The 24,173-nt window shown below is 47.2% G+C and overlaps 1 protein-coding gene across 16 annotated transcripts in view; it reads right to left on the bottom strand.

Annotated features, from left to right (window-relative positions):
* Positions 1–24,173, bottom strand: part of LOC137518793 (uncharacterized) — a 154,385-nt gene that overhangs the window by 95,690 nt on the left and 34,522 nt on the right. For 10 of the 16 annotated variants that reach the window (XM_068237095.1, XM_068237100.1, XM_068237094.1 and 7 more), the window contains 2 exons: positions 22,600–22,660; positions 15,633–15,715 (listed from right to left, as the gene is read on the bottom strand). In XM_068237095.1, the coding sequence (XP_068093196.1) occupies positions 15,633–15,715; positions 22,600–22,660 (144 nt within the window). Of the gene's footprint in view, positions 1–10,003; positions 10,079–15,632; positions 15,716–22,599; positions 22,746–24,173 lie in introns of those variants that run through there. The other 6 variants (XM_068237104.1, XM_068237103.1, XM_068237106.1 and 3 more) reach the window with 3 other exon arrangements.

Genomic DNA, 24,173 nt, shown 5'->3' on the forward strand with positions numbered 1-24,173 from the left:
GCCAAATAGTAAACTACACCCTACACATTTTTCACATACAAATAAATGACTTTTACACACAAAATTAACTCATTACCTCCCACACTCCCCATTTTTTTTTTTTTTTGTAATTAAAAAAAAAATCAAAAATTTACAATTAAAAAAAATACATAATTAGTTACCTTAGGGACTGAACTTTTTAAATATTTAAGTCAAGAGGGTATAAACACTGTTACTTTATAAACTATGGGCTTGTAATTAGGGATGGACGCAAAACTGAAAAAAATGCACCTTTATTTCCAAATGAAATATTGGCGCCAAACATTGTGATAGGGACATAATTTAAACGGTTTTATAACCGGGACAAAAGGGCACATAAATTTCATGGGTTTTAATTACAGTAGCATGCATTATTTAAAAACTATAATGGCCGAAAACTGAAAAATAATTTTTTTTTCCCCACATTTTTCCTATTTTCCCATTAAAACACATTTAGAAAAAAATAATTCTTGGCATAATGTCCCACCTAAAGAAAGCCTAATTGGTGGCGAAAAAAACAAGATATAGTTCATTTCATTGCGATAAGTAATAATAAAGTTATAGACGAATGAATGGAAGGAGCGCTGAAAGGTGAAAATTGCTCTGGTGGTCAGGGGGTAAAACCCCTCAGTGGTGAAGTGGTTAATGGCGGTGACAAATGGAGGAGCATACGCTGATTTGAATGGTGGAGCGCTCGTCCTGCGCTCTCTCCTCTACGCTCCTCTAATACGATGCCGGATATACCCTGGCCACTCATGTGCAGGGAAAGAGGGACCCGCAAGCCCGATCATCTTCAGAAGTGTGCCATATCTGATTCTGCAAGTGCCGATCCTGCACTCTGGCTGCTCACTCGGGGGCAGAAGACTACTTCATGCAGGCAGCCACTGCTACTTTCTTCACTCCACTCTGCAAGCATGGGGGGTGGCATCTACTGCACCTGGCTGCCTAACACAGGAGGCACATCTGGCTAAGGAGGGGGGGGTGCCAAATATAGTGGGCACATATGACTATGGCGGGGATGCCTAATACAGGGGGCGGAGCTGACTAAGGAGGGGGATTCCTTTTATACGGGGCACATCTGGCTATGGTGGAGATGCCTAATACAGTGGGCAGAGCTGGCTAAAGGAGGGGGTATTCCAGTTATAGGGGGCACATCTGGCTATTTATACTGAGTAAGGGTGATGCTTTATACTAAATGCACACCTGGCTATTTATACTATGGAGGGAAATGGGGGCTTATACCCAAGTCAATAACTTTTTTGTTTTTTGAAAGAAAGGTGGGTACCTTGGCTTATACACAGGTCAGATTATACGTGAGTATATACGGTATGTATGTATTTGTACTTGTACAAATACATACTCAAGAAACCATCCTTAGACCCAGATGCTCTAAACAGCTACAGACCTGTCTCAAACCTCCCCTTTCTGGGAAAAGTTATTGAAAAGGCTGTCTACCTCCAACTTGAAGCCAGGCTCTCCAGAAACAACATCCTTGACCCTCTTCAATCTGGTTTCAGGAAATATCACAGCTGTGAAACAGCCCTCACCCAGATTTGCAATGATCTGCTCATTGCAAGAGACAAGGGTCAATGTTCCATCCTGATTTTGCTCGACCTCTCAGCGGCTTTTGACACAGTCGATCATGAAATCTTACTTAACAGGCTACAAGAGTACTGTGGCATAGATGGCATTGTTCTCCGGTGGTTCAACTCCTTCCTGGCTGGCAGAACACAAAGGGTAGCCTTAGGGCCCTTCCTCTCCAACCCTGTACCACTAAAATACGGTGTACCTCAGGGCGCAATATTATCCCCTTTACTGTTCACCATATACATGCTGCCACTTGGAGAAATCATACAAAAACATGGCCTGACATATCATTGCTATGCTGATGACACCCAGCTATATTTGTCATTCAAACCTGACGTCACAGACCCTACTCCACAAATAAACGCATGCTTAGCTGAGCTTCAGGAGTGGATGAATAATAATTGGCTAAAACTTAATGCTGACAAAACTGAGGTTCTTGTTATCGAGGGCCAGGGCTCAACAGCAAAGCAGCTCCAGTCTCAACCAACACCGCTAAGGATAGGGAGCTCAGACCTGAACAACTCAGACTGTGTGCGCAGCCTGGGAGTACTGATTGATGGGAAATTAAGCTTCAGGAATCAAATCTCAGCTGTTGTGAAACATTACTTCTTTCACCTAAGGAATATTGCAAGGATTAAACACCTAATTCCTTCAGAGGATCTTCCAGCCCTAGTTCATGCCTTCGTCACATCAAGGTTAGACTACTGCAACGTCCTCTACACAGGCCTGCATAAGAAAGACTTACGCCGCCTGCAATTAGTACAGAATGCCGCCGCAAGGCTGTTAACGAGCCAACCCCGCCATTGCCACATAACACCAACCCTGAGCTCACTCCACTGGCTACCGATAAAATGGAGAATTCTGTTTAAGATTGGCTTACTGACATTCAAATCCTTGCACAATCTGGGCCCTGGATACCTGAAGGACTTGTTGCAACTACATCACACCCCCCACAATCTTAGATCAAAAGGACGTAACACCTTGGTCACCCCCAGAGTCCACCTCAAAACCTTTGGAGACAGAGCCTTTTGTCATGCTGCCCCTACACTTTGGAACTCCCTGCCACACCCAATCAGGACAGCCCCATCCCTGGAAACATTTAAGTCTAAACTGAAAACCTACCTTTTCAGTCTGGCATTCATGAACATCTGACTATCTCCTCTGTAACACAACCCAGCCTGAAACCCTGTATTAATCTGAGACACAGCTATGCGCTTTGAGTCCTACGGGAGAAAAGCGCTTTACAAATGTTATTGTATTATTGTATTGTATTGTACTTGTATTGCTGGATGTCATGACTGTATAGTCTCTTGAACTTCCCATGTATATATGTTCCCCATATTTGATTTGCACTATGTACAGCGCTATGGAAGACATTGGCACTATATAAATAAAATAACAATAATAGAAATGCATAAACACCAAAAGTCAGCACTTTGCCAATGACATCCTAAGTTTTACACGGCAGACTTGAATTTCTCATGCACACGTTGCTTCTTTTCCAAGAGCAGTCTGTCTCAATGTGTGGCCTGTCATGTGTGGTACTATAAAATAAGGGAAAAGATATACCCATAAAGTGTATGTGCAGGAGCTGACGCTCTATTTTTTGTTACCAAAAAAGCTTTTTAGTTTTTGTGCAACATTTAGTTATTTTTCCCATGCAAGTGAAGTGCCACATAATTGTATTTTTTCCGGCCCCTCTGGTATTCTGTATCTTGCAATAGTGGAAAGTGGGCATGTAAATGCGTCATACGTAAATAAAAATAAATACATTAGTCAGAGACCCATGAGCCGTGGTCGGTGGGTGGGCTTGGCAGCCACTTCTAGCCTGCTTGCTATCTGCATTACCTCAAAATTACCAGCTGGTGAAACCTATGCTTCCTGTGTAAGCTGCTGCCTGATTACTGAGGGAATTGCCTGTCATCTGTGACTTGCTTGTGCATGGCTGCGACGCCACAGTATGATTCATGTTGCACAGAAATGTAGACAGAGGAAAACACTATCAGTACTGTACCTGTATTAACTGTTGAGACCTATGCTTCCTTGTATAAGCTGCTGCCTGAATACTGAGGGCATTGCCTGTCATCTATGACTTGCTTATGCATGGCTGCAATGCCACAGTATTATTCATGTTGCACGGAAATGTGGACAGAGGAGCACACTATCAGTACTGTACCTGCATTTACTGTTGAGACCTATGCAAGCTGTTGCATGATTATTGCATGCAAATCCCTGCAAACTGAGCACTGTGCATTTTGATCTTAGACACGGTCTGTGCTCACTTGCTGAAGCATTGAAAAGAAAAAAAATGACTCCCAATTATTGACTGAATTAAGATCCAGTACTATAGTATAATTTAAGTGTTTGAGTATGACCATTTCTGATATAGTAAACCACTTTTCCCGGTCTGTTGGAGTTTTTTATAAAGGGATTCTACTTTTTTATAAAGGGATTCTAGCTTAAAAGACATTTGATTGATAATGGGTTAAAATATCACCTAGGAGAAAACATGAATTGGATCAGGTCCAATATGTTATCAGAATTTCAAATATTTGGGTTGATTGATTCAGGCCCGTTTCTGAGCGCTATTGGGAGGGGGGCGCTGTAATGGAGGGGGAGCCGAACCCGAGGGGAGGGCATCCCGACCTCTCCCCCCCTCCCTCTCCCCGGGCTGCCTTCCGTGCTCCCCCCTTGGAGTGCAGAGTGAGCTCGCAGGGAAGCGCTATACACAGCTACTCACCTCCCAGGTTCCAATCGCCGCTCACTAGCCGCCGGTCTCCTCTCTGCATAGCCGCTGATACACAAGTGTGTGTATCAGTGGCTGGGCAGAGGAGGAGACCAGCGGCGAGTGAGCGGTGATTGGAACCTGGGAGGTGAGTAGCGCTTCCCTGCGCGCTCACTCCGCAGTCCGAGGGGGGAGCATGGAGGGCGGCCCGGGGAGAGGGAGGGAGGGCGAGGTCGGGCTGCCCTCCCCGCAGCTTCGGCTCCCCCCTCCATTATTATTATTTAGTATTTATATAGCACCGACATATTACGCAGCGCTGTACAGTGTATATATATATATATTGTCTTGTCACTAACTGTCCCTCAAAGGAGCTCACAATCTAATCCCTACAATTGCCATATGTCTAGATTATGTAGTGTAAGTACTGTAGTCTAGGGCCAAGTTTAGGGGGAGCCAATTAACTTATCCGTATGTTTTTGGAATGTGGGAGGAAACCGGAGTGCCCGGAGGAAACCCACGCAGACACGGAGAGAACATACAAACTCTTTGCAGATAGTGCCCTGGCTGGGATTCGAACCATGGACCCAGTGCTGCAAGGCGAGAGAGCTAACCACTACGCCACCGTGCTGCATCTAACTACCCTATTCTGGGGGGCACGGCACCTACCCATCTCACCTATACTGGGGGGCAGCTACCTACCTCACCTATACTGGGGGGCAGCTACCTAATCTAACCTATACTGGGGGGGGCACCTACCTAATATCTAACCTATACTGGGGGAGGGGGGCAGCTACCTAATCTAACCTATACTGGGGGGGGGGGGGCACCTACCTAATCTAACCTATACTGGCTGGGCAGCTACCTAATCTAACCTATACTGGGGAGCAGCTACCTAATCTAACCTATACTGGGGGGCACCTACCTAATCTAACCTGTACTGGGGGGCAGCTACCTAATCTAACCTATACTCGGGGCAGCTACCTAATCTGACCTATACTGGGAGGCAGCTACCTATCTAACCTATACTGGGGGGGCACCTACCTAATCTAACCTATACTGGGGGGGGGGGGGCAGCTACCTAATCTAACCAATACTGGCTGGCACCTACCTAATCTAACCTATACTGGGGGGCAGCTACCAATCTAACCTATACTCGGGGGCAGCTACCTATCTATCCTATACTGGGGGCACTTAGTTATCTAACCTGTATTGGGGGCATCTACCTACCTACCTAGCTAGCCTATACAGGTGGCAACTATACTAGCTACCTATATTGGAGGCACCTACCTAACCTATACTGGAGGTGCCTACCTATCTAACCTATGCTGGGGGCAACTATTCTGGCTACCTATATTAGAGGCACCCACCTAGCTAACCTGTACTGGGGGCACCTATCTAACTTATACCGGGGGCCCTGCCTGCCTATCTAACCTATACTGGGGGCAACTATACTGGCTACCTATACTGGAGGCACCTACCTGGCTAACCTATACTGAGGGAGACTATACTGGGGCACCTGAGCCTGGCTACCTAAACTGGGGGGACCTATACTGAGTGAAACTAGACCTGGCCTACCTCTACTGCGGGCACCTATACCAGAACCCAGAAGAAAGCTCAGCAGCGGCTTTTCTTCCTATGCCAACTGAAAAAATTCGGAATGTCACGGGATCTGCTCACCAGCTTTTACTCTGCGACCATCGAATCCATCCTCTGCTGCTCCATCATCGTCTGGTACGCAGGAGCAACCGCCACAGACAAATACAAACTCCACAGAGTGATAAAAGCAGCAGAAAAGATCATTGGCGCCCACCTGCCCTCGCTAGATCTCCTCTACTCCACGAGAATGAAGACAAGGGCCTCCAAGATCTTACTCGACCCCTCCCACCCGGGCAGACAATACTTCGAGACCCTTCCACTGGGACGTCATCTTAGATCCATCCCCGCCAAGACCACTAGGCGCATGAACACCTTCTTCCCACAAGCAGTTCTTCTGTTGAACTCACTGAACTCAAAACTCCACCCCCCCCTCCCGGCCTACATCCCAGGGTCACTCTAGCCCCAGGCATCCCTCCCTCTCAGCTGTAAACTCTGACCGAAACATGGACTCCCACAGTAGCAATCACTGTCCCCCCCCCCCAGGACTCCATTTAATACTGAGATGCTCTAGATGCTCTAAATGTATGTATGTATGTCCCGCTTGCCTTTGCTATCTCTGGCATGTGTTGTTATATGTATATGCCATGTGAACCACAAGCAATTCCGGGCACACCACTCGGTGTGTTTGGCGATAATAAAGATGATTCTGATTCTATACCTGGCTCCACGGGGGGAGGGGGGGGGGTCAATTTTTACACCCTCGCCCTGGGTGCATTTTAGCCTAGAAACTGCACTGGATTGATTAATCTGCGCTTCTAAAGCAGAACAAGCTTAATGACACTAAAGCAAGCTAAATAAACGGCCACACGGTACACATTATATTGCTGCATAATGTGCACTCATACATTACGCACGCTCCCATTAAAAAGCACCTTAACTGAGAGGGATATGGATGTTTCCTTTTAAACACTGCTAGTTGCTTTGCAGTACTGCTGATCTTTATGGACTTAATTAACTAAGGCAAAAAGCATGCCTTATCAAAGTTAACACACCTTAACAGAGTAGCATAGCAAACTTATGTCTGCTATTTGGCAATGACAAGAGCTCCACTTGTCCTGCCCTGAGCCCCTGCGGGTTCGTATCGCTCGCTATGCTACTCTGATAAGGTGTGTTAACTTTGATAAGGCATGCTCACTTTGATAAAGCGTCCTATTTGTCTTAGTGAATCAAGCCCTATGTGTGCAATAGTGGCTGAATCACACACCTGAAACAAGCATGCAGCTAATCCAGTCTGACTTCAGTCAGAAGCTTGTTGAGGGGCTGTGGCTAAAAGTATTAGGGTAGGAACACACTAGGCAGAATTGCATATGGGTTTTCCAATATGTGCCGTGGGGAAAACTCTTGCAATTCTGCCTATTGTGTTCCTTCCCTTAAAGACACAGGATCAGCAGGAGAGTCAGGCAACCGGTATTATTTTAAAAGGAAAATCCATATCCTTCTCACTTGAGGATATCTTTAATGTATGGCCTCTCCTAGCATGAGATCTCAGGTTGCTTTAACACAGCAAAACTCTGCCGGTCACGCAGCACATATAACATAGGGGTTTTCTGTAAGCCCGCCTGAACCGCCTTCGGCACCAATAGCAGCTTTGCACCAGCATACTGGCTGTTCTGGATTGGGCAATAGTCCTGTCACTTATATGCACACAGGACCGTTGCCCAATCCAGAACAGCCAGTATGCTGGTGCAAAGCTGCTGCTGGCGCCTAAAGCAGTTCAGTCAGGCTTAAAGAATGCCACTAAGTTATATGTGCTGCGTGACAGGCAGCGTTTTGGTCCAATCAAGGTTGTTAACCTTCCTGGTGGTAAGCCTGAGCAAAGCTCGGGCTATGCCGCGCAGGAGGATATCTCAGCCCCTGGTGGGGCGATTCGCCCCATTCAAAGTGCAGTACGCGCAGCTAGCACTTTGCTAGCCGCATGTACAGATCACCCGCACATAGCGGTGGAAGAGGCCCCCCCCGCCAAAGTCCTGCGCTGCCCGGACCAATGAGTTCCAGGCAGCGCTATGGGCTGGATCGGAGGCGTCTGACGTCAAGACGTCGGCTGACGTCCATGATGTCATTCTGATCGTCGCCATGGCGACAGGAGAAGCCAAACAGGGGAACACGTTATATACGCGTTCCCCTGTTTGCTATTGATGCCGGCGACGATCGCACTAGAGGGACACATGCGCCCTCTAGTGGTGTTTCATGTAGCTACCACTCTGGTAGCTTTACATGAAACCAAATTTTTTTTTTTTTAATGGATTTCTGCCTAATTGGCAGAAAAAATGAACCGCCAAGAGGGTTAAAGGACAACTTTAGTGAGAGGTATGTGGAGGCTGCCACATTTATTTCCTTTTATGCAATACCTGTTGCCTAGCAGCCCTGCTGATCCTCTGCCTCTAATACTTTTTAGCTATAGACCCTGAACAAACATGCAGCATATCAAGTGTTTCTGGCATTATTGTCAGATCTGACAAGATTAGTTGCATGCTTGTTTCTGGTGTAATTCAGACACTACTGCAGACAAACAGACCAGCAGGGCTGCTAGGCAACTGGTATTGTTTAAAAGGAAATAAATATGGCAGCCTTTGTCTCATTACAGTTGTTCTTTAAAGCAACCTTAGTTCTTGTGCTAGGAGCGGCCATGCATTAAAGGGAGCACACACTACACAGCACTATTGTGCATAGCTTGAGTCCGAGAAATTCCCTTTCTGATACATTATTGTAACTGAAAAAAACGATGACCTTTTCAGCCCCTAATTTTGCTCTTTTGAGTGCTAAGACTACTGGAACGAGATAGTGGTGCTGCCATCTTAGCTCTGAAAATAAACAGGAGTTTTTTGTTGAGGCTTCCCATTGCTTCAGATCAATAGATTAATGTTGAGCCCTATATGTGCGGCTTTCACATTCCACCATATTATTACACCATTTCCTCCTTGGGGCCAGAAGTGTGATGAGCCCTTTATCTTAGAAATTGGACAAGGGTGCTTTCCTAGTGAGAATTCCTGCCCCCTTTTAGGCCTCTTTCACAGTGCGACGTAAAGTCGCACGTTAGAAAATGTTTTAACATGATCTAACGCACAGCAATATTAAGTCTGTGCGACATTCACAGTGCACACGTTGCGTTGTGTGTAACGTGTAGCAATATTCAGAAAGTGCTGCATGCTGTGCGTTTAGCAATAAATCTGCTGCGTTGTGTGTGTTGCACATGCTCAGTAATGTTTTTTTTATTATGTAACGCATGTGCCGTTTTCGTTCTATCAGTATGCGACGAAAATAGCGCACCAAACGCAGGGCTAAAGAATGTACTATAACGTCCAAGTTATAGTCTTTCAATGCATCGCATTAGGGGCACGTTATGTGACCTTAACGTCGCATCAAACGCAACGTCCTACTGTGAAAGAGGCCTTACAGATAGACGTCTATGTCAAGAACCATGTGGGCTAGTTTTGTTCAGCCTGCCGAGGCAATACCAGCCTGATTTGGAGAGTGGTATTATTTTACATTTTTGAAATACAGCAACGTAATGTTATTGATTGCTAGGGATGGTCAATAAGACGCAAATGGTTTCAAGTTGATGCAGGAATTTGCATTCTAATTTATACTGTTAAAAATGGACTAATTGAGTCCCATCTGAGCAATATTTGATAATTTGTTTCCAAGCGTCATCAATTTGCATAATCCTGCATCAACTAAGAACAATTTGTATTTCATTGATGGGGGTGTCTCAGGTTTAAATACTTACCTGATGCTCCAAAATTCATTCCTATGGGTCCCTCCCTTAGGCCTCTTTTCCACAAGCAGTTGAACTGTGGGCTCAGCAAACAGCTACCACGCAGCAGTGGGCAGTTACCAGGCAGCAGTGAGCAGTTATAAGTAAATTCCACTGGCAAAGATACACAGGGTTTCTTTTATGAACAAGTTCTCTTTTTATTCTTCAATCACAATTCTTCAAAGTTGCAGACAAAACGAATGGACACAATTTCAGGATTCCAAATCACAAGAGGCTGCCTGACACGTGTTTCACAGCCAAAAGCCGCTTCCTCAGAGGGACACAGTATACACACACATCAACTGTGGAGCAAAAGAAGTGTATCACCGCAATCTTTGCTGTGAAGAAAGAGAGTGTTCAGCGATGATTCCATGCGTATCCATGGACTATAGGAACAGTGAGCAGTTACCAGGCAGCAGCAAACAACTGTGAGAGTGTGAGAGGCATTTCACTGCCTATCAACTGCCCATGGAAAAGAGGCCTTACCCTCTCATAAATGCGGTCCTGGCAGCTTTTTTTCCAATTTCTGCTGAGGTTCTTCTGGCCACCCCATCTATGTTGCCACGGCCTGTCTCCAGCTCAGCAGCCGTGGCCTTATTGGTGGCTGCTGAGCTGGAGGTAGGCCACAGTAAAGCAGGTGGAGGCATATGAAGGTCTTCAGCAGACTTTGGAAACATGGCCATGACAGCATTCCGGGGAGGGGGCGGAGTGTCACCTGTGTCCGAAATACAGCGGATCAGGTAAGTAACCTCGAATTGACTATACACCACACCATCATCTGCAGTGGAGCTGTATCTTCTCTGTGGCAGATGCGGCTTATAATCATATGGTGGGCAGGAGACAAGATCATTGCTAGCAGTCCCACACTTCCATCAACCCATGTGACCCCAAACCAGCCTCAGGGAAACAGATGGGCAAATCGCAGTGGAGCTGTGTTGTAGGACACGGTCATGCACCCTTCTAAGTAACATTTCAGATTTGCTGTAGGGCTAAGACTGGTGTATTGCCATGTAAGCAGGTGGGGGCAACATCGCTGTAGTCACTTCTGCAGTTCTACCATCATATACACTCAGGGCAGCCATCAAAAATGTTTGGGCCCCTCACACATCATCAGACTTGGGCCCCCCGCCACCCGATTTGGAATGATCGCACAGCATCCAAAAATGTTCACCTTCAGTATAGGTAGGTAGCAAGGTATAGGTGCCCCCTGTAGAGGGTATCCAGGTATAGTTGACACCAGTATAGGTAGCCAATATTGTTGCCCCCTGTATATGTAGTTAGTATAGTTTCCACCAGTTTAGGTAGCTAGTATAGTTGCCCCAGTATAGGGAGCATAGTTTCCCCAGTATAAGTTAGCAGTGACAGTGGGCAGGGAATGACCCACCTGACTTCCACGTTCCAGATACCAGAGCACTGCGTGTCACAGGTCTTTTCTGCCTTCAATACTGCTCACTGTACTTCCGCTAATCAGGAAAAACAGTGATTGGCACTGAAGGCAGAGAAGACCTGTGGCACGCAGCGCTCTGGTATCTGGAATGTGGAAGTCAGGTGAGTCATTCCCTGCCCACTGTCACTGACACTAATCTAATATCTGGAGGGAGAGTGCGAGAGGAGGGGACATGGCCGCTGGCTCATGGCGGCGGCTCCTCCACGCTTTCTCACAATCAGCAGGGGGGAATTCCAGCGAGTCGGGCTATCGCAAATCAGGCGTCTCACCGGCAAGTTGTTTCTACGCTGAATGTCCGCAAAGCGTGCCATGGCCTTGTAAGAGCGCCTGAAATGCCCACACAACTTCCTGGCCTGCTTCAGGACGTCCTCTAAGCCTGGGTACTTGGACACAAATCTTTGCACGACCAGATTCAGCACATGTGCCATGCAGGGTATGTGTGTCAGCTTTCCCAAATTCAACGCAGCAATGAGATTGCTGCCATTGTCACACACCACGTTGCCGATCTCAAGCTTGTGCGGGGTCAGCCATTGCTCCACCTGTTTGTTAAGAGCAGCCAGGAGAGCTGCTCCAGTGTGACTCTCCACTTTCAGGCAAGACATGTCTAACACTGCGTGACACCGTCGTACCTGGCATGCAGCATAGGACCTGGGGTACTGGGGCTGTGTAGCTGGAGAGGAGATCGTGGCACCAGCCAAGGAGGAGGAGGAGGAGGATGATGACAGCGAAGCGGTGGTAGCAGGTGGAGAGGAGGTGGCTGGAGGCCTGCCTGCAAGCCGTGGAGGTGTGACAAGTCGGTCTGCTGCGCAGCCACGTACTCCCTGCTTGCTGCCATCGGTCACCAGGTTGACCCAATGGGCTGTGTATGTAATGTAGTGGCCCTGCCCGTGCTTGGCAGACCAGGCATTCGTGGTCAGGAGGACCCTTGACCCAACGCTGTGTGCCAGAGATGACACCACTTGCCTCTCAACTGCACGGTACAGTTTGGGTATGGCCTTTTGTGAAAAATAACTGCGGCCTGGTATCTTCCACTGCGGTGTACCAATGGCCACAAACTTACGGAAAGCCTCCGACTCCACCAGCTTGTATGGTAATAGCTGGCGAGCTAATAGTTCCGCCACGCCAGCTGTCAGACGCCGGGCAAGAGGGTGACTGGCAGACATTTGCTTCTTACGCTCAAATACTTCCTTCACGGACAGCTGGGTACTGCTGTGGGCAGAGGAGAAGGAACCGCTGAAGGGAAGAGGTGGTGTGGAGGAGGGTGGCTGTGAAGGTGCAAGGGAGAAAGTGGATGAAGACGATGCACCTGAAGGAGGAAGAGGAGAAGGAGGGTGGCTTGTCTTTTGAGGGGTGCTGCTTTTCCTCAGGTGTTCTTGCCATAGCTGTTTGTGCCTTCTCTCCAGGTGCCTTCGTAAGGCACTTGTCCCTACGTGAGAGTTGGCCTTTCCACGGCTCAATTTTTGCTGGCAGAGACAACAGATGGCTTTGCTCCGATCTGAGACACACACGTGAAAAAATTTCCAAACCGCTGAGCCCCCTGGGGTGATGGCGCTACGGTGGCATCAGCAGCTGACGTTGAAGGGCATGTGTGCTGGCTGGCCATAGCTGGCGATACATGGCGCCGGACACTGCCCCCAGCTGTTTCTGAGGACGAGCTCCCTCTGCTTCTATCATGGAGTCGTCTCCTCCTACTCCTCTCTGACTCCTCCTCTAAACTGTCCCCCTGGTCATCTCCTCTACCGGGAACATATGTGGTATCCGTATAATCGTCATCATAATCCTCCTGGCCAGCTGTGCTTTCTTCAGACACCTCCTCAAGTGCACCAACTTCAGGTGGTCCACCATCATCCCCATCCACACACGTTACGTCCATATTATCGCCACCTAACTCAGACGTATGAGGTGGTGTACCTGCGCCTTCTTGTTGTTGTGGCAGTAGTGGCTGGGAATCAGTGATTTCACCACCACCACCAAATAACTCCTGCGAAGTGTCAAATGCAGCGGATGTGGTGCTTGTTGTAGCGCTGGTGGCTGCGGGAGATGAGGTGTTCTGTGTTAAATACTCAAGCACCTCCTCACGATTTTGGGAAGTGATGGCATGTGCCTTTTTCTGAGCACTGTATTTTGGGGCAGGTCAGCACGAAATCAGAGCAACACCACCTCGCACAGACCTGCCGGTGCCTGGTGGCCTTCCTCTTGGTCTACCTCTACCTCTTCCTCTACCTGGTTTGTCCATTTTGCCCATCTCGGGGGGATGCTAGCTATATGCAGTGAGGTGGGTTCTCACTCAACACAACCGGTAGTTAGATGCAGTGAGGTGGCCAGGTGGGTTCTCACTCAACACAACAGGTATTTAGATGCAGTGAGCTGGGTTCACTCAACACAACGCTAGGTATATGCAGTGATGAGGTGGGTTAAGTATACACAACAGGTACTGGGTAGTTAGATGCAGTGAGCTGGGTTCACTGAACAGTGAAGGTACTTAAGATGCAGTGAGGTGGGTTCTCACTCAACATAACCGGTAGTTAGATGCAGTGAGGTGGCCAGGTGGGTTCTCACTCAACACAACAGGTAGTTGGATGCAGTGAGCTGGGTTCACTCAACACAACGCTAGGTATATGCAGTGATGAGGTGGGTTAAGTATACACAACAGGTACTGGGGTATATGCAGTACTGGGTAGTACAATGTGCAGCTCCCTGTCACAACTGCAAACAACATTCCCAGTCGGACTCGACTCAAAAATGCTGAGCTCAGCATTTGAGAAAGGGCCTCCGCCCGAAACATCATGCATGCTGTTGTGATGCTTTTGTACTACTGCTACTAATATATTAATATGCAATAAAGATTGGATATACATCCGTGGAGGGTCGAGTCCGACTGGGAATGTTGTTTGCAGTTTGGATTATCAAAGAGGAGTGATGGACCTCTAGCCCTGACAGGACTCCCCAATATAATCGGCTTATCCCAGAGGCGGGCAGATACACTTCAGATTGCAATCAGCTCCCTGTCACACACACACAGGTAGTCACTGAATGTGCTGGGCTGCTGGCAGTGGCACACACACACTATCAATTAGCAATGCTGTGCATGCAACAAAAGTGTCAGTTTGACACACAGAAAAAAAAAAAAAAAAAAAAGTACAGGATGAGCTCTGACAAGAGCTATTGAGGGGTGCTATAAAAGCAATAACAATCAGCCAGGAGCAAGCTAAGCAGCCAAGAACCTAACTAATCTGTCCCTAGAAGAACAAGTCTGCAGCAGCTCTCCCTAGTCTGTCTAATAGCAGGCAGACGAGTGACTGTAATGGCCGCGGGAGGCTGCCTTATGTAAGGGGGGGGGGGGCTCCAGGGCTTAGTGTAGCCTGAATGGCTACAATGTGCCTGCTGACTGTGATGCAGAGGGTCAAAGTTGACCCTCATAGTGCATTATGGGGCGAATCGAACTTCCGCAAAAGTTCGCCTGAAGCAGGCGAACGCGAATCCCCAAAGTTCGCCTGGAACCGTTCGCCGGCGAACCGTTCGCTACATCTCTAGAGACCACACAGTGCAAGGGGGAGAGAGGAGAGACCAAGAAGCGTGCAGCTGGAAAGTAATCTCTTGATCTAAATTCTTCGGGGGCTCGCACAGTGCCTGTGTCTCTGCTCGTGATTATTATTAGACATCGGCTACCAGCATGTTGTGTGCATCACTGACCTCTGTACACTGAACTGCTTGCACTATTAATCATTCTGATCAGCATATACGCTGATCAGAATGATTCATTCATGTAGGGCAATGGGTGTCACAGGAGTCAGTGTATGCACATGCATGCTTCATAGCCGACACATATTTCCAGGAGACTGAAGCACTTGCCGCTGTGCAACTTACTTTTCTCCACAGAACCTTCCTCACGCTGATAGCTGAAGCAGGAAGGAGGGGGGTGAAAGTAAGTGAGAACAGCAGGGCTGAAAACTCTGTGGTTACGTGGTGCCACCGAGTGCCGAGACGCTCTTCCCCCTTTCCTGTGCACAGGGGCGGCAGTCTGCAGAACATATGCAGAGCTGTGTGGGCAGCCGCAGCCCGCAGGTGTTACACGGGGATCGCTCTGCTCAGAGCCAGGCGCCCCAGCCCTCCAGTCTCCCTCTCTTTATAGCCTGTGCAGAAATCCGGCCAACAGCCATGCGCTGCGCATTGGGGTGGGGGTGGGCCCCCTGGCAGTCCCTGGAGGTCCCAGGCCCGTCACTCCAGTGATGGTTGCCCCCCCCCCTGATGGCGGGCCTGTATACACTTGCGACTACTAGTGTGTTAACCATACAAAGACACATATAGGATTAGAAAGTTTAGCAAATATTCTAAAACAATGAACACTGGCTAAATTCACAATACTAACTTTATTTGGCAATCCATTGTGGAGGTTATGCAGTTGAGTCATTAATGCTACCAACTGTTTGCCTGCTGGAACTCACCAACAGGGAGATAGTAATGCAGGAGGAGGAGGAAGAGCAGGCATTCTCCCAACATCAGTTCCAATGCCACAGGACAAGATATTCTGCCAAAGAGAGGGAGAAATTCTTGATTTTGATTCAATCTGTCAACATATAGGGCCATATGCAATTCACTTTTTCACCTGAGTTTTCTCCTAGGTGATATTTTTAAACTTGTCAATAAAATGCATTTTAAGCCACCAGAAACCAAGAAAATACTCAAAATAATTTTGTTAGTACTTTTTCACCTACTTATTGGTACTTTTAAATTTGAGGGATTCTTCATTTTGATTCAATCTGTCAACATATAGTGTTAGAGGGATTATGAGACTACATTAAGTCACCTAAAATGTAAAGTGCATATAAAGATTTGTATCCCTATATTTATTGCACATGGATCCGTGCATACATGGGGATCTTCCTATGCCATTTTCCCCAATGACTTCAATTGGATTTAAATTTGGCTCCTGAACGAACCTGAAAATTAGACCAATTTGGCCAAACTGCTGTTAAACCAAAAGGAATAAATTCACCTTCTCCAACCCTGTTCACTAACCTTCCTAAAACAGAACCCAACCCCAACCTCTAACCTTAAAGGGCAACTGAAGAGAGATATAAATGGAGGCTGCCATGTTTATTTCCTTTTAAGCAATACCAGTTGCCTGGCAGCCCTGCTGGTCTGTTTGGCTACAGAAGTGTCTGAATAACACCAGAAACAAGCATGCAGCCAATCTGTCAGATCTGACAATAATATCAGAAACACCTGATCTGCTGCATGCTCGTTCAGGGTCTATGGCTGACAGTATTGGAGACACACAAACAGCAGGACAGCCAGGCAACTAGTATTGCTTAAAAGGAAATAAACATGACAGCCTCCATATACCTCTCTTCAGTTGTCCTTTAACCCATGCTCACCTTCTTTTGTCTTTGTTTCCAGATTTAGGCAAGTAATAGTCTAGTCATGGATTTAAATAACTGAGTGCACTCCATTTTATTTTTCCGCAATTGCACAAACTTTTTAATGTATTCCTAAAATATTTGCTGTTTTATTTCTAGTTTTGTGTTAGCCTTTTTTGCAAGGGTTATCGTCTTTTTGAAAACAGAAGCTGGGAGTAAATGTGTTATCTCAAAAAGTTTAAGGAAAGGACTTTGTAGTTGTCATATCAGTCACACTAGTTGTGTGGTGTTAAGCTGGAAAGAGTATTACCTTCAGAACAGTGCTACAATCAAACCAAAATTTCAGAGAGGTCAGGCCAAATAACAAATAGTCTGTTCACGGGGTTATCACGGCGGTCCTGAAGTGGTTAATAAAATGTACCAAGTTGGAAAGGTGTCAATGTTCACTTTTTATTTGTAATAAAAATTTTTTTTTTTTTTTTTATTTTTTTTTTAGTCTTTCACTTTACGCTGCTGAGGTGAAACCAAAAGCATTAGAATGCCCTGTGAATTCCTAATGTTAGTCATTGGAATTTTGGACCCTTTGCACACCTAGGGTACCAGAAAGTGTCACACTTGTGGCATCTGCGTACTCAGAAGAACTAGCATAATGTTTTTTGGGGGTGTCTTTTCACACTTGCCCATTCTGTGTGTGATAAATATAGCTTTAAAGTGAGTGTTTACAAATTTAAAAATAAAAAAGTCGGATACTCACCTAAGGAGAGGGAAGGCTCGGTCCTAATGAGCCTTCCCTCTCCTCTCCCGGTGCCCGGTCCCGCGCAGGATCCCCCGTGGCAGTATTCGACCAGTTCAGTCAAATACTGCCACTTCCGCATGCCGAAGGGAGCTTTCGGAAGCCTTCAGGAGCACTCGGGCTCCTGAAGACGGGCCGCTCCATACTACGCATGCGCGAGCGCCCTCTATGACGCACTCGCGCGTGCGTAGTATGGAGCGGCCCGTCTTCGGAAGCCCGAGTGCTCCCGAAGACCTCCGAAGTCCCTGCGGCGGCGGACGCGAATGGGGGAGCCAGCGCAGCACCGAGGGCACCAGGAGAGGAGAGGGAAGGCTCATTAGGACCGAGCCTTCCCTCTCTTTAGGTGAGTATCCGACTTTTTTATTTTTAAACTAGTACCCATTGGCTTTAAATACCCACTTTGCCAATAAATTTATACAAAGTTTACAATTTATAGATATTTTTCACCAAGCATGGTTAAATGTATAAAACAAAACTCCAAAACACATTGTGCTACATGTTGAGAGTACGGAGACACCCCAATGGTGTCACGTTTCTGCACTCAAGCTACGTACAGGGGTCCAAAGTCCTATGGGCAAGTATACTTTTTAGGGCTGCCCACAATGTAGGCCACCCTAAAATGCCATGGCAGTAAGAACACCCTCCAGATGACCCTAGTTTATTAATGAAACACCCCAGGGTATTCACTGAGGGCCATGGTGAGTAACCAAAATAGTTTTTTTTTTTTCGGGGACGACGACGTTTTTTTTTTGTAAAACGTTCAATTTTTTCCCCACAGCATGCCAATTACCCACTTGTGCCTAAAACAAAACAATCTGACTTGTTCTCTAAATGCCTCTCTGTGAATACCAGATTGAACCCCAGTAAAAATGCTTGTCACGGCGTCTTCACTCAAATTTCAGCGTTTTCCAGTCCAGGTATAGCAAATGGTAGGAAATTGATTGGATTGAAGTGAAAACTATTCCCCGGTTGGTCATCTGCAATTTTTTGCTAACATGAGCCAAGTGTTGTTTTGGAACTCCGAGGACGGTAAGCCACCGGTGGAGCCTTTCCTTATTCCTTGGAAACGTATGCATGATGATATTTGGGAACTTCTCTTTATTTCCACTCATGCTGGGACATCCTTTTATGAAACACTGTGGCATGATTTCTGTAAAAAAAAAATAAAAAAAAAATTTGAAAACAGTACTTTCCCATAATGAACAGAATAAGTGAAGTGCATCCCAAAAAAGATTCACAGTGTATCATTTTTACCTTCTTTTTACATTTTGATTCCATATTCCCCAACCTCCCCCCCAAAAAAAGAGGGTGGGGTGAAACTTCAACCCCCTTCCCCTTCCACAAACACATGATCAGACTCAACAAAGGTACATTTGGAGAAAACTAGGCACTCTATAACACAGGTACCGAATCCTGCAGCTATGCCCATTGAAGCACCTGTTGTAGAGCTTGTATGGAATGCTACCCACATGGCAGAGGACAACCGTATTTTAAAGTGCAGTTACAAAGTCTCATAAGACATGCAACTATTTTAGCCACTATGAGATACAACTGTAAACCCAGATATGCATTGTCTTCAACACCCTATATACTGCAAGCATTTGCTACAGTGGCAATTTCCTGGCACCCTCATTTTACAAAAGTGGAAATCAACACACAATTGGAAGGTAACATAAGTCTCATACTGAATACACATGGTTCATTTCCACATCGAATGCGCCACTCGATTCCCGACAAATCGATTATTACCGAACATTTCCGAGCGCATTTCGATGATTTTTAGGTCGATCGCCATGTAAAGTATGGCAAATCAACCTAACGATCCATCGAAACGCGAATCGGACATGTCGGAAATAAACGAATCGATGGGAATTGAGCGGCGCATCAACGGGAATCGAGTGCGGGAACGCAACGTATGTATCCAGCATGAGATATGGAATCCACTAATCACCCCACATAACATTGCACCAAACACAACTATGGTAACAACGCCTACACTTCTAAGGGCCAGTGCACACCAAAAGCATTTGGGCGGCATAGCTAGCATAGTTGCCCCAGTATAGGGGGTTTAGTATCCCCAGTATGGCTAGTGTAGTTACCCCAGTATAGCTAGTATAGTGCCCCAGTATGGGTAGTATAGTGCCCCAGTATAGCTAGTATAGTGCCCCAGTATGGGTAGTATAGTGCCCCAGTATGGGTAGTATAGTGCCCCAGTATGGGTAGTATAGTGCCCCAGTATCCCCAGTATGGGTAGTATAGTGCCCCAGTATGGGTAGTATAGTGCCCCAGTATGGGTAGTATAGTGCCCCAGTATGGCTAGTATAGTGCCCCAGTATAGCTAGTATAGTGCCCCAGTATAGCTTGTATAGAGCCCAGTATGGCTAGTATAGTGCCCCAGTATAGCTAGTATTGTGCCCCAGTATAGCTAGTATTGTGCCCCAGTATAGCTAGTATTGTGCCCCAGTATAGCTAGTATTGTGCCCCAGTATAGCTAGTATAGAGCCCAGTATGGCTAGTATAGAGCCCAGTATGGCTAGTATAGAGCCCAGTATGGCTAGTATAGAGCCCAGTATGGCTAGTATAGAGCCCAGTATGGCTAGTATAGTGCCCAGTATGGCTAGCATAGAGCCCAGTATGGCTAGCATAGTGCCCAGTATAGCTAGTATAGAGCCCCCCGCTGTTACCTTAGCTGGCGACCGCTTCCTTATATTCTCCTCTCCTGCGTGCTATTTGGATTCACAGCAGCGCGCCCTGCGGCTGCTGTGATGAGGCAGAACAGGAGAGCGGCTTCCTGTAGCGGTGATGTGTATCACCGTTAACAGGGGAATCGCTTTCCTGCTTCCTGCCTCATCACAGCAGCCGTGGGGCGCGCTGCTGTGAATCCAAATAGCACGCAGGAGAGGAGAATATAAGGAAGCGGTCACCAGCTAAGGTAACAGCAGAGGCGGCAGCAGGGGCAAGAGGATCGGTGATTGGGGACCCCCGCTCTACTGCACACTACACCATGTGCTACTGCATACCACAGACTCGCCGGGGGGGGGATGAAATTGCGTTTATCTCCTGTGATATGCAGCACAGTGTTCAACAAAGAGCAGTCAGGATGTCTCAATTTCTTTCTAACACTCATGGCTACAATCATACACTAACCAGCATAGGGGGGAAAACAAAGTATAACAAATAACATGTCCATTACATTACCTCCTGCTAGACTCACTCTTGTCCTCTCTCCTTTGGTCTCATGTCTGTTAGGCTCCCTGTAATGCTGTCAGCATGGCTCTTTGATGGGTTCCTGGTTGCAGACACTTCTCATCCTTCCAATCTGGTCTCTGTACTGTGCAGGGGTAGGGAAATCTTTCCTCTGTGCTCCGAAGGGTGTGCAGGTCTGTCACCAGTGTCTGCTGGGCTTTCTCTTCCTCCAGTGTGTAATCTGATGTCCCTCCTCGTTCTCTCTCCCTCCTCTCCACTCCACTCGTATCGTCTCCTCTCCTGGCTTCAGCCTCCCCACTCTCCAGCTGTCAGTTCGCCCCCCTCTGCTGTGCCTCTCTCACTTTCCTTTTGATGTCCGTCCTCCTTCTCACGGACACCAAGGCTCTCTCCCTCCTCTCCTGTCCTGTGTTATCTGGCACCTCTGCACTGCGTGCTTGCTTCTTACCTCCCTCAGCTGCAGCTGTCCTGTCAGGATGGTGTTCCTCTTCACTGTGCGCCTCTTGATGACGCACAGTGTAAACAACAAAGGCAGCAGGAACTCTCGCGCGAGGGATTGACTTGTAGGACGGATTTTGCATAAGCAAGACAGTGTCCCAGAGATCTTTGCGAACTTGCCCGGCAGTTACCACGTGACTTGCCGCGGCAACAATGTCACAAAGGGGTGAGGCTTACAGATTTATTATATATTATAGAGTTTATTACATGTTTTTGTACATTTGTTGCACTGTTTTTGTCTGCAACTTCTAAAATGGATTTCAATGCTCTGTTTTCTTATTCTGAGTTCAGTTCCTCTTTAAGCTCCAATAAAACCTGGGCGAATGCGATATACTCTTGTGTTTCTTGGCTACAATAAATTATAAATACTATAAACTATTGCAATGTACCTTTTAACACAGTACAGGTAGTCCTCAGTTAACCAACAAGATAGGGACTGTAAGTTCGTTCTTAACCTGAATCCGTTCTTAAGTCGGAACACTGCTATCTCTGTCCCCTTTGCCTCCTATGTGCCCCCTTTGCCTCCAGTGTCCTCCTCTGTGCCTCTCTGTCTCCCTCTGTGCTCGTTTGTCCTCCCTCTGTGCCTGTTTGTACCCCCTATGCCTTTGTACCCCTTCTGTGCCTCTGTACCCCCTCTGTGCCTCCGTTTGTACACCCCTGTGCTTTCTTGTACCTCCTTTGCCTCTGTACCCCATGTGCCTCCGTATTTACACCCAGTGCCTCCGTTTGTACCTCTTATGCCTCTGTACTCCCCTCTGTTTGTACCCCCTGTGCCTAAATTTGTACCCCACTGTGCCTCTTTACCCACTCTCTGCCTCTCTGGCCCGCTTTCCCCCTCGCTCTCCGCCTGTTTTTACCCCCCTGTGCTCATGCTTTTTACCCTCCCCGTGCCTCTGTCCCCTATGGACTCACCTTCCAGCTCTAGTCCTACGCTGTCTATCCTCCGCTCTCTGCCTCCTGCTCCCTATAACCAGGTACAGCACCGCTAGATGCAGCATCGCATTGCTTCCTGTAGGTCATGTGTTATACAGGAACCTCTGAATCAACAGGGATATGTGAGGGAGCAGGCTAGTGTTGTACTTTGTTTTCTGGTTGAACTCGATGGACATATGTCTTTTTTCAACGCAAATAACTACGTATATATGTGTGTCGCATGACATACAGGAAGAAAATGGATGCTGCATCTAGCAGTGCTGTACGCGGCTATAGGGAGCAGGAGGCGGAGAGTGGAGGACAGACAGTGTTGGACTTGGTTCGGAGGGGAGTCCAACACTGCTGTAGGGACATGCACCGGCACTCGGGGGGAGTTTGAACTGCGTGGGGAAGTTCTTCAAACTTCCCCACGCAGAAATGACGTCATTGCGATGGGACTGGGCCATTCATCTCAGCGGGTCGTTTGTATGTCGGGCGTTCATAATAAGTCTGGGACTACTTTTTTTTTTCTTTAAACAATTTCGTGTGTGTCTGGGGGTGGGGGGGGGGGGTTTCATTTATCATGCCGTGGAAAAAAAAAACCATTAAAAATCTGCTATATTAGGGTTAAAGGAATTTTCTTACCTCAAAAAAGGAAATACGACTTGTATGAGGTAAGAGGGTGGACGCAAAATCGCTGTAGTCACTGTAGAAACAAGTTTTTAGTAGAAAACTTAGAAACATCGCATTTCAGAGGTCTTTGCATGCTTCATCAGGTTAAGTAACAGTGTCTGTAAACAGAAAGAATCACAAACAGGCTCATGGTAAAACATATTTTTCAATCGTGGTATGCATAAAATCAATAAACTTGATCGTATGAAGACACAAAGTGTGAGGCCAATATAATATGCGTGTACACGCCCCTATGTCCAGAGGAAGCACACACCAATGTGTGGGAAGCGCTAGACTCAAATCAGTGTGTTGTGCACAAAGAATAAACAAATACTTATATGGGTCATTAACCACTTCGTTACCAGTGGTCTCTAGCCCCTTAAAGACTCCCGCTCTCCCGTCACTAATGCTCACTTGCTCTGCTATCGCTATGACTGCAGAGCTCTGTGAGCTGGTCAGGGGCCTATTTCATTGGCTCCTGACCCCTGTGATCACTGCCTTTGATCAATGTGAGCCAATTGGCTCACAATGATCACGGAGTCAGGAGCCAATGAAATCAGCTTCTGACTGGCTCATGGAGCTCTGCTGCCATACCAACAGCAGGATGAGTGAGCTGAAGTGGCAGGAGAGCAGTATGATTGGTGGTAGCGTGCAGCAGGGAAGTTGAAATCTATGCCCTGGCAGGGATCACAGCTCCCAAACAGAGAATAGATTTTAATTAGCGTGGTCTGGAAGCTGTTAAGGAATTATTAAATGAATAATTAACATATAAATAAATTGATAGAATAGTCGGGGGTGAAGCGGATTATGGAGGCGTTAGGAAGTGATTCTCGGAGCTCCTGGTGGCCGGGGTTTCCTATTTAGACTGTGTGAGGCTCACGCTGTGTTCCAAGATGCCACTAGAGGGCGTCATAAAGATGAGACAGCATGAGCATCACATAGGCTGAATAGGAAACCCCGGGCGCTGACGTCAATGTTGCGATCCTGCTCAAGTGGCCGGGGGCATTCCTGCAGGCATGGACATTAATGGCGGTGACGAATGGAGGAGCGTGCACTGATTTGAATGGTGGAGCGCTAGTCCTGCGCTCTCTCCTCTACGCTCCTCTGATACGATGCCTGATATACCCTGGCCACCCATGTGCAGGGAAAGAGGGACCCGCGAGCCTGATCATCTTCAGAAGTGTGCCATATCTGATTCTGTAAGTGCCGATCCTGCACTCATGCAGGCAGCCACTGCTACTCGCTTCACTCCACTCTGCAAGCATGGGGGGGGGCATCTACTGCACCTGGCTGCCTAATACAGGGGGCACATCTGGCTAAGGAGGGGGGTGCCAAATATAGTGGGCACATATGACTATGGCGGGGATGCCTAATACAAGGGGCGGAGCTGACTAAGGAGGGGGATTCCTTTTATACGGGGTACATCTGGGTATGGTGGAGATGCCTAATACAGGGGGCAGAGCTGGCTAAAGGAGGGGTATTCCAGTTATAGGGGGCACATCTGGCTATTTATACTGAGTAAGGGTGATGCTTCATACTAAATGCAC

The sequence above is a fragment of the Hyperolius riggenbachi genome, chromosome 5 (assembly GCF_040937935.1).
Source record: "Hyperolius riggenbachi isolate aHypRig1 chromosome 5, aHypRig1.pri, whole genome shotgun sequence".
Classification (NCBI taxonomy): Eukaryota; Metazoa; Chordata; class Amphibia; order Anura; family Hyperoliidae; genus Hyperolius; species Hyperolius riggenbachi.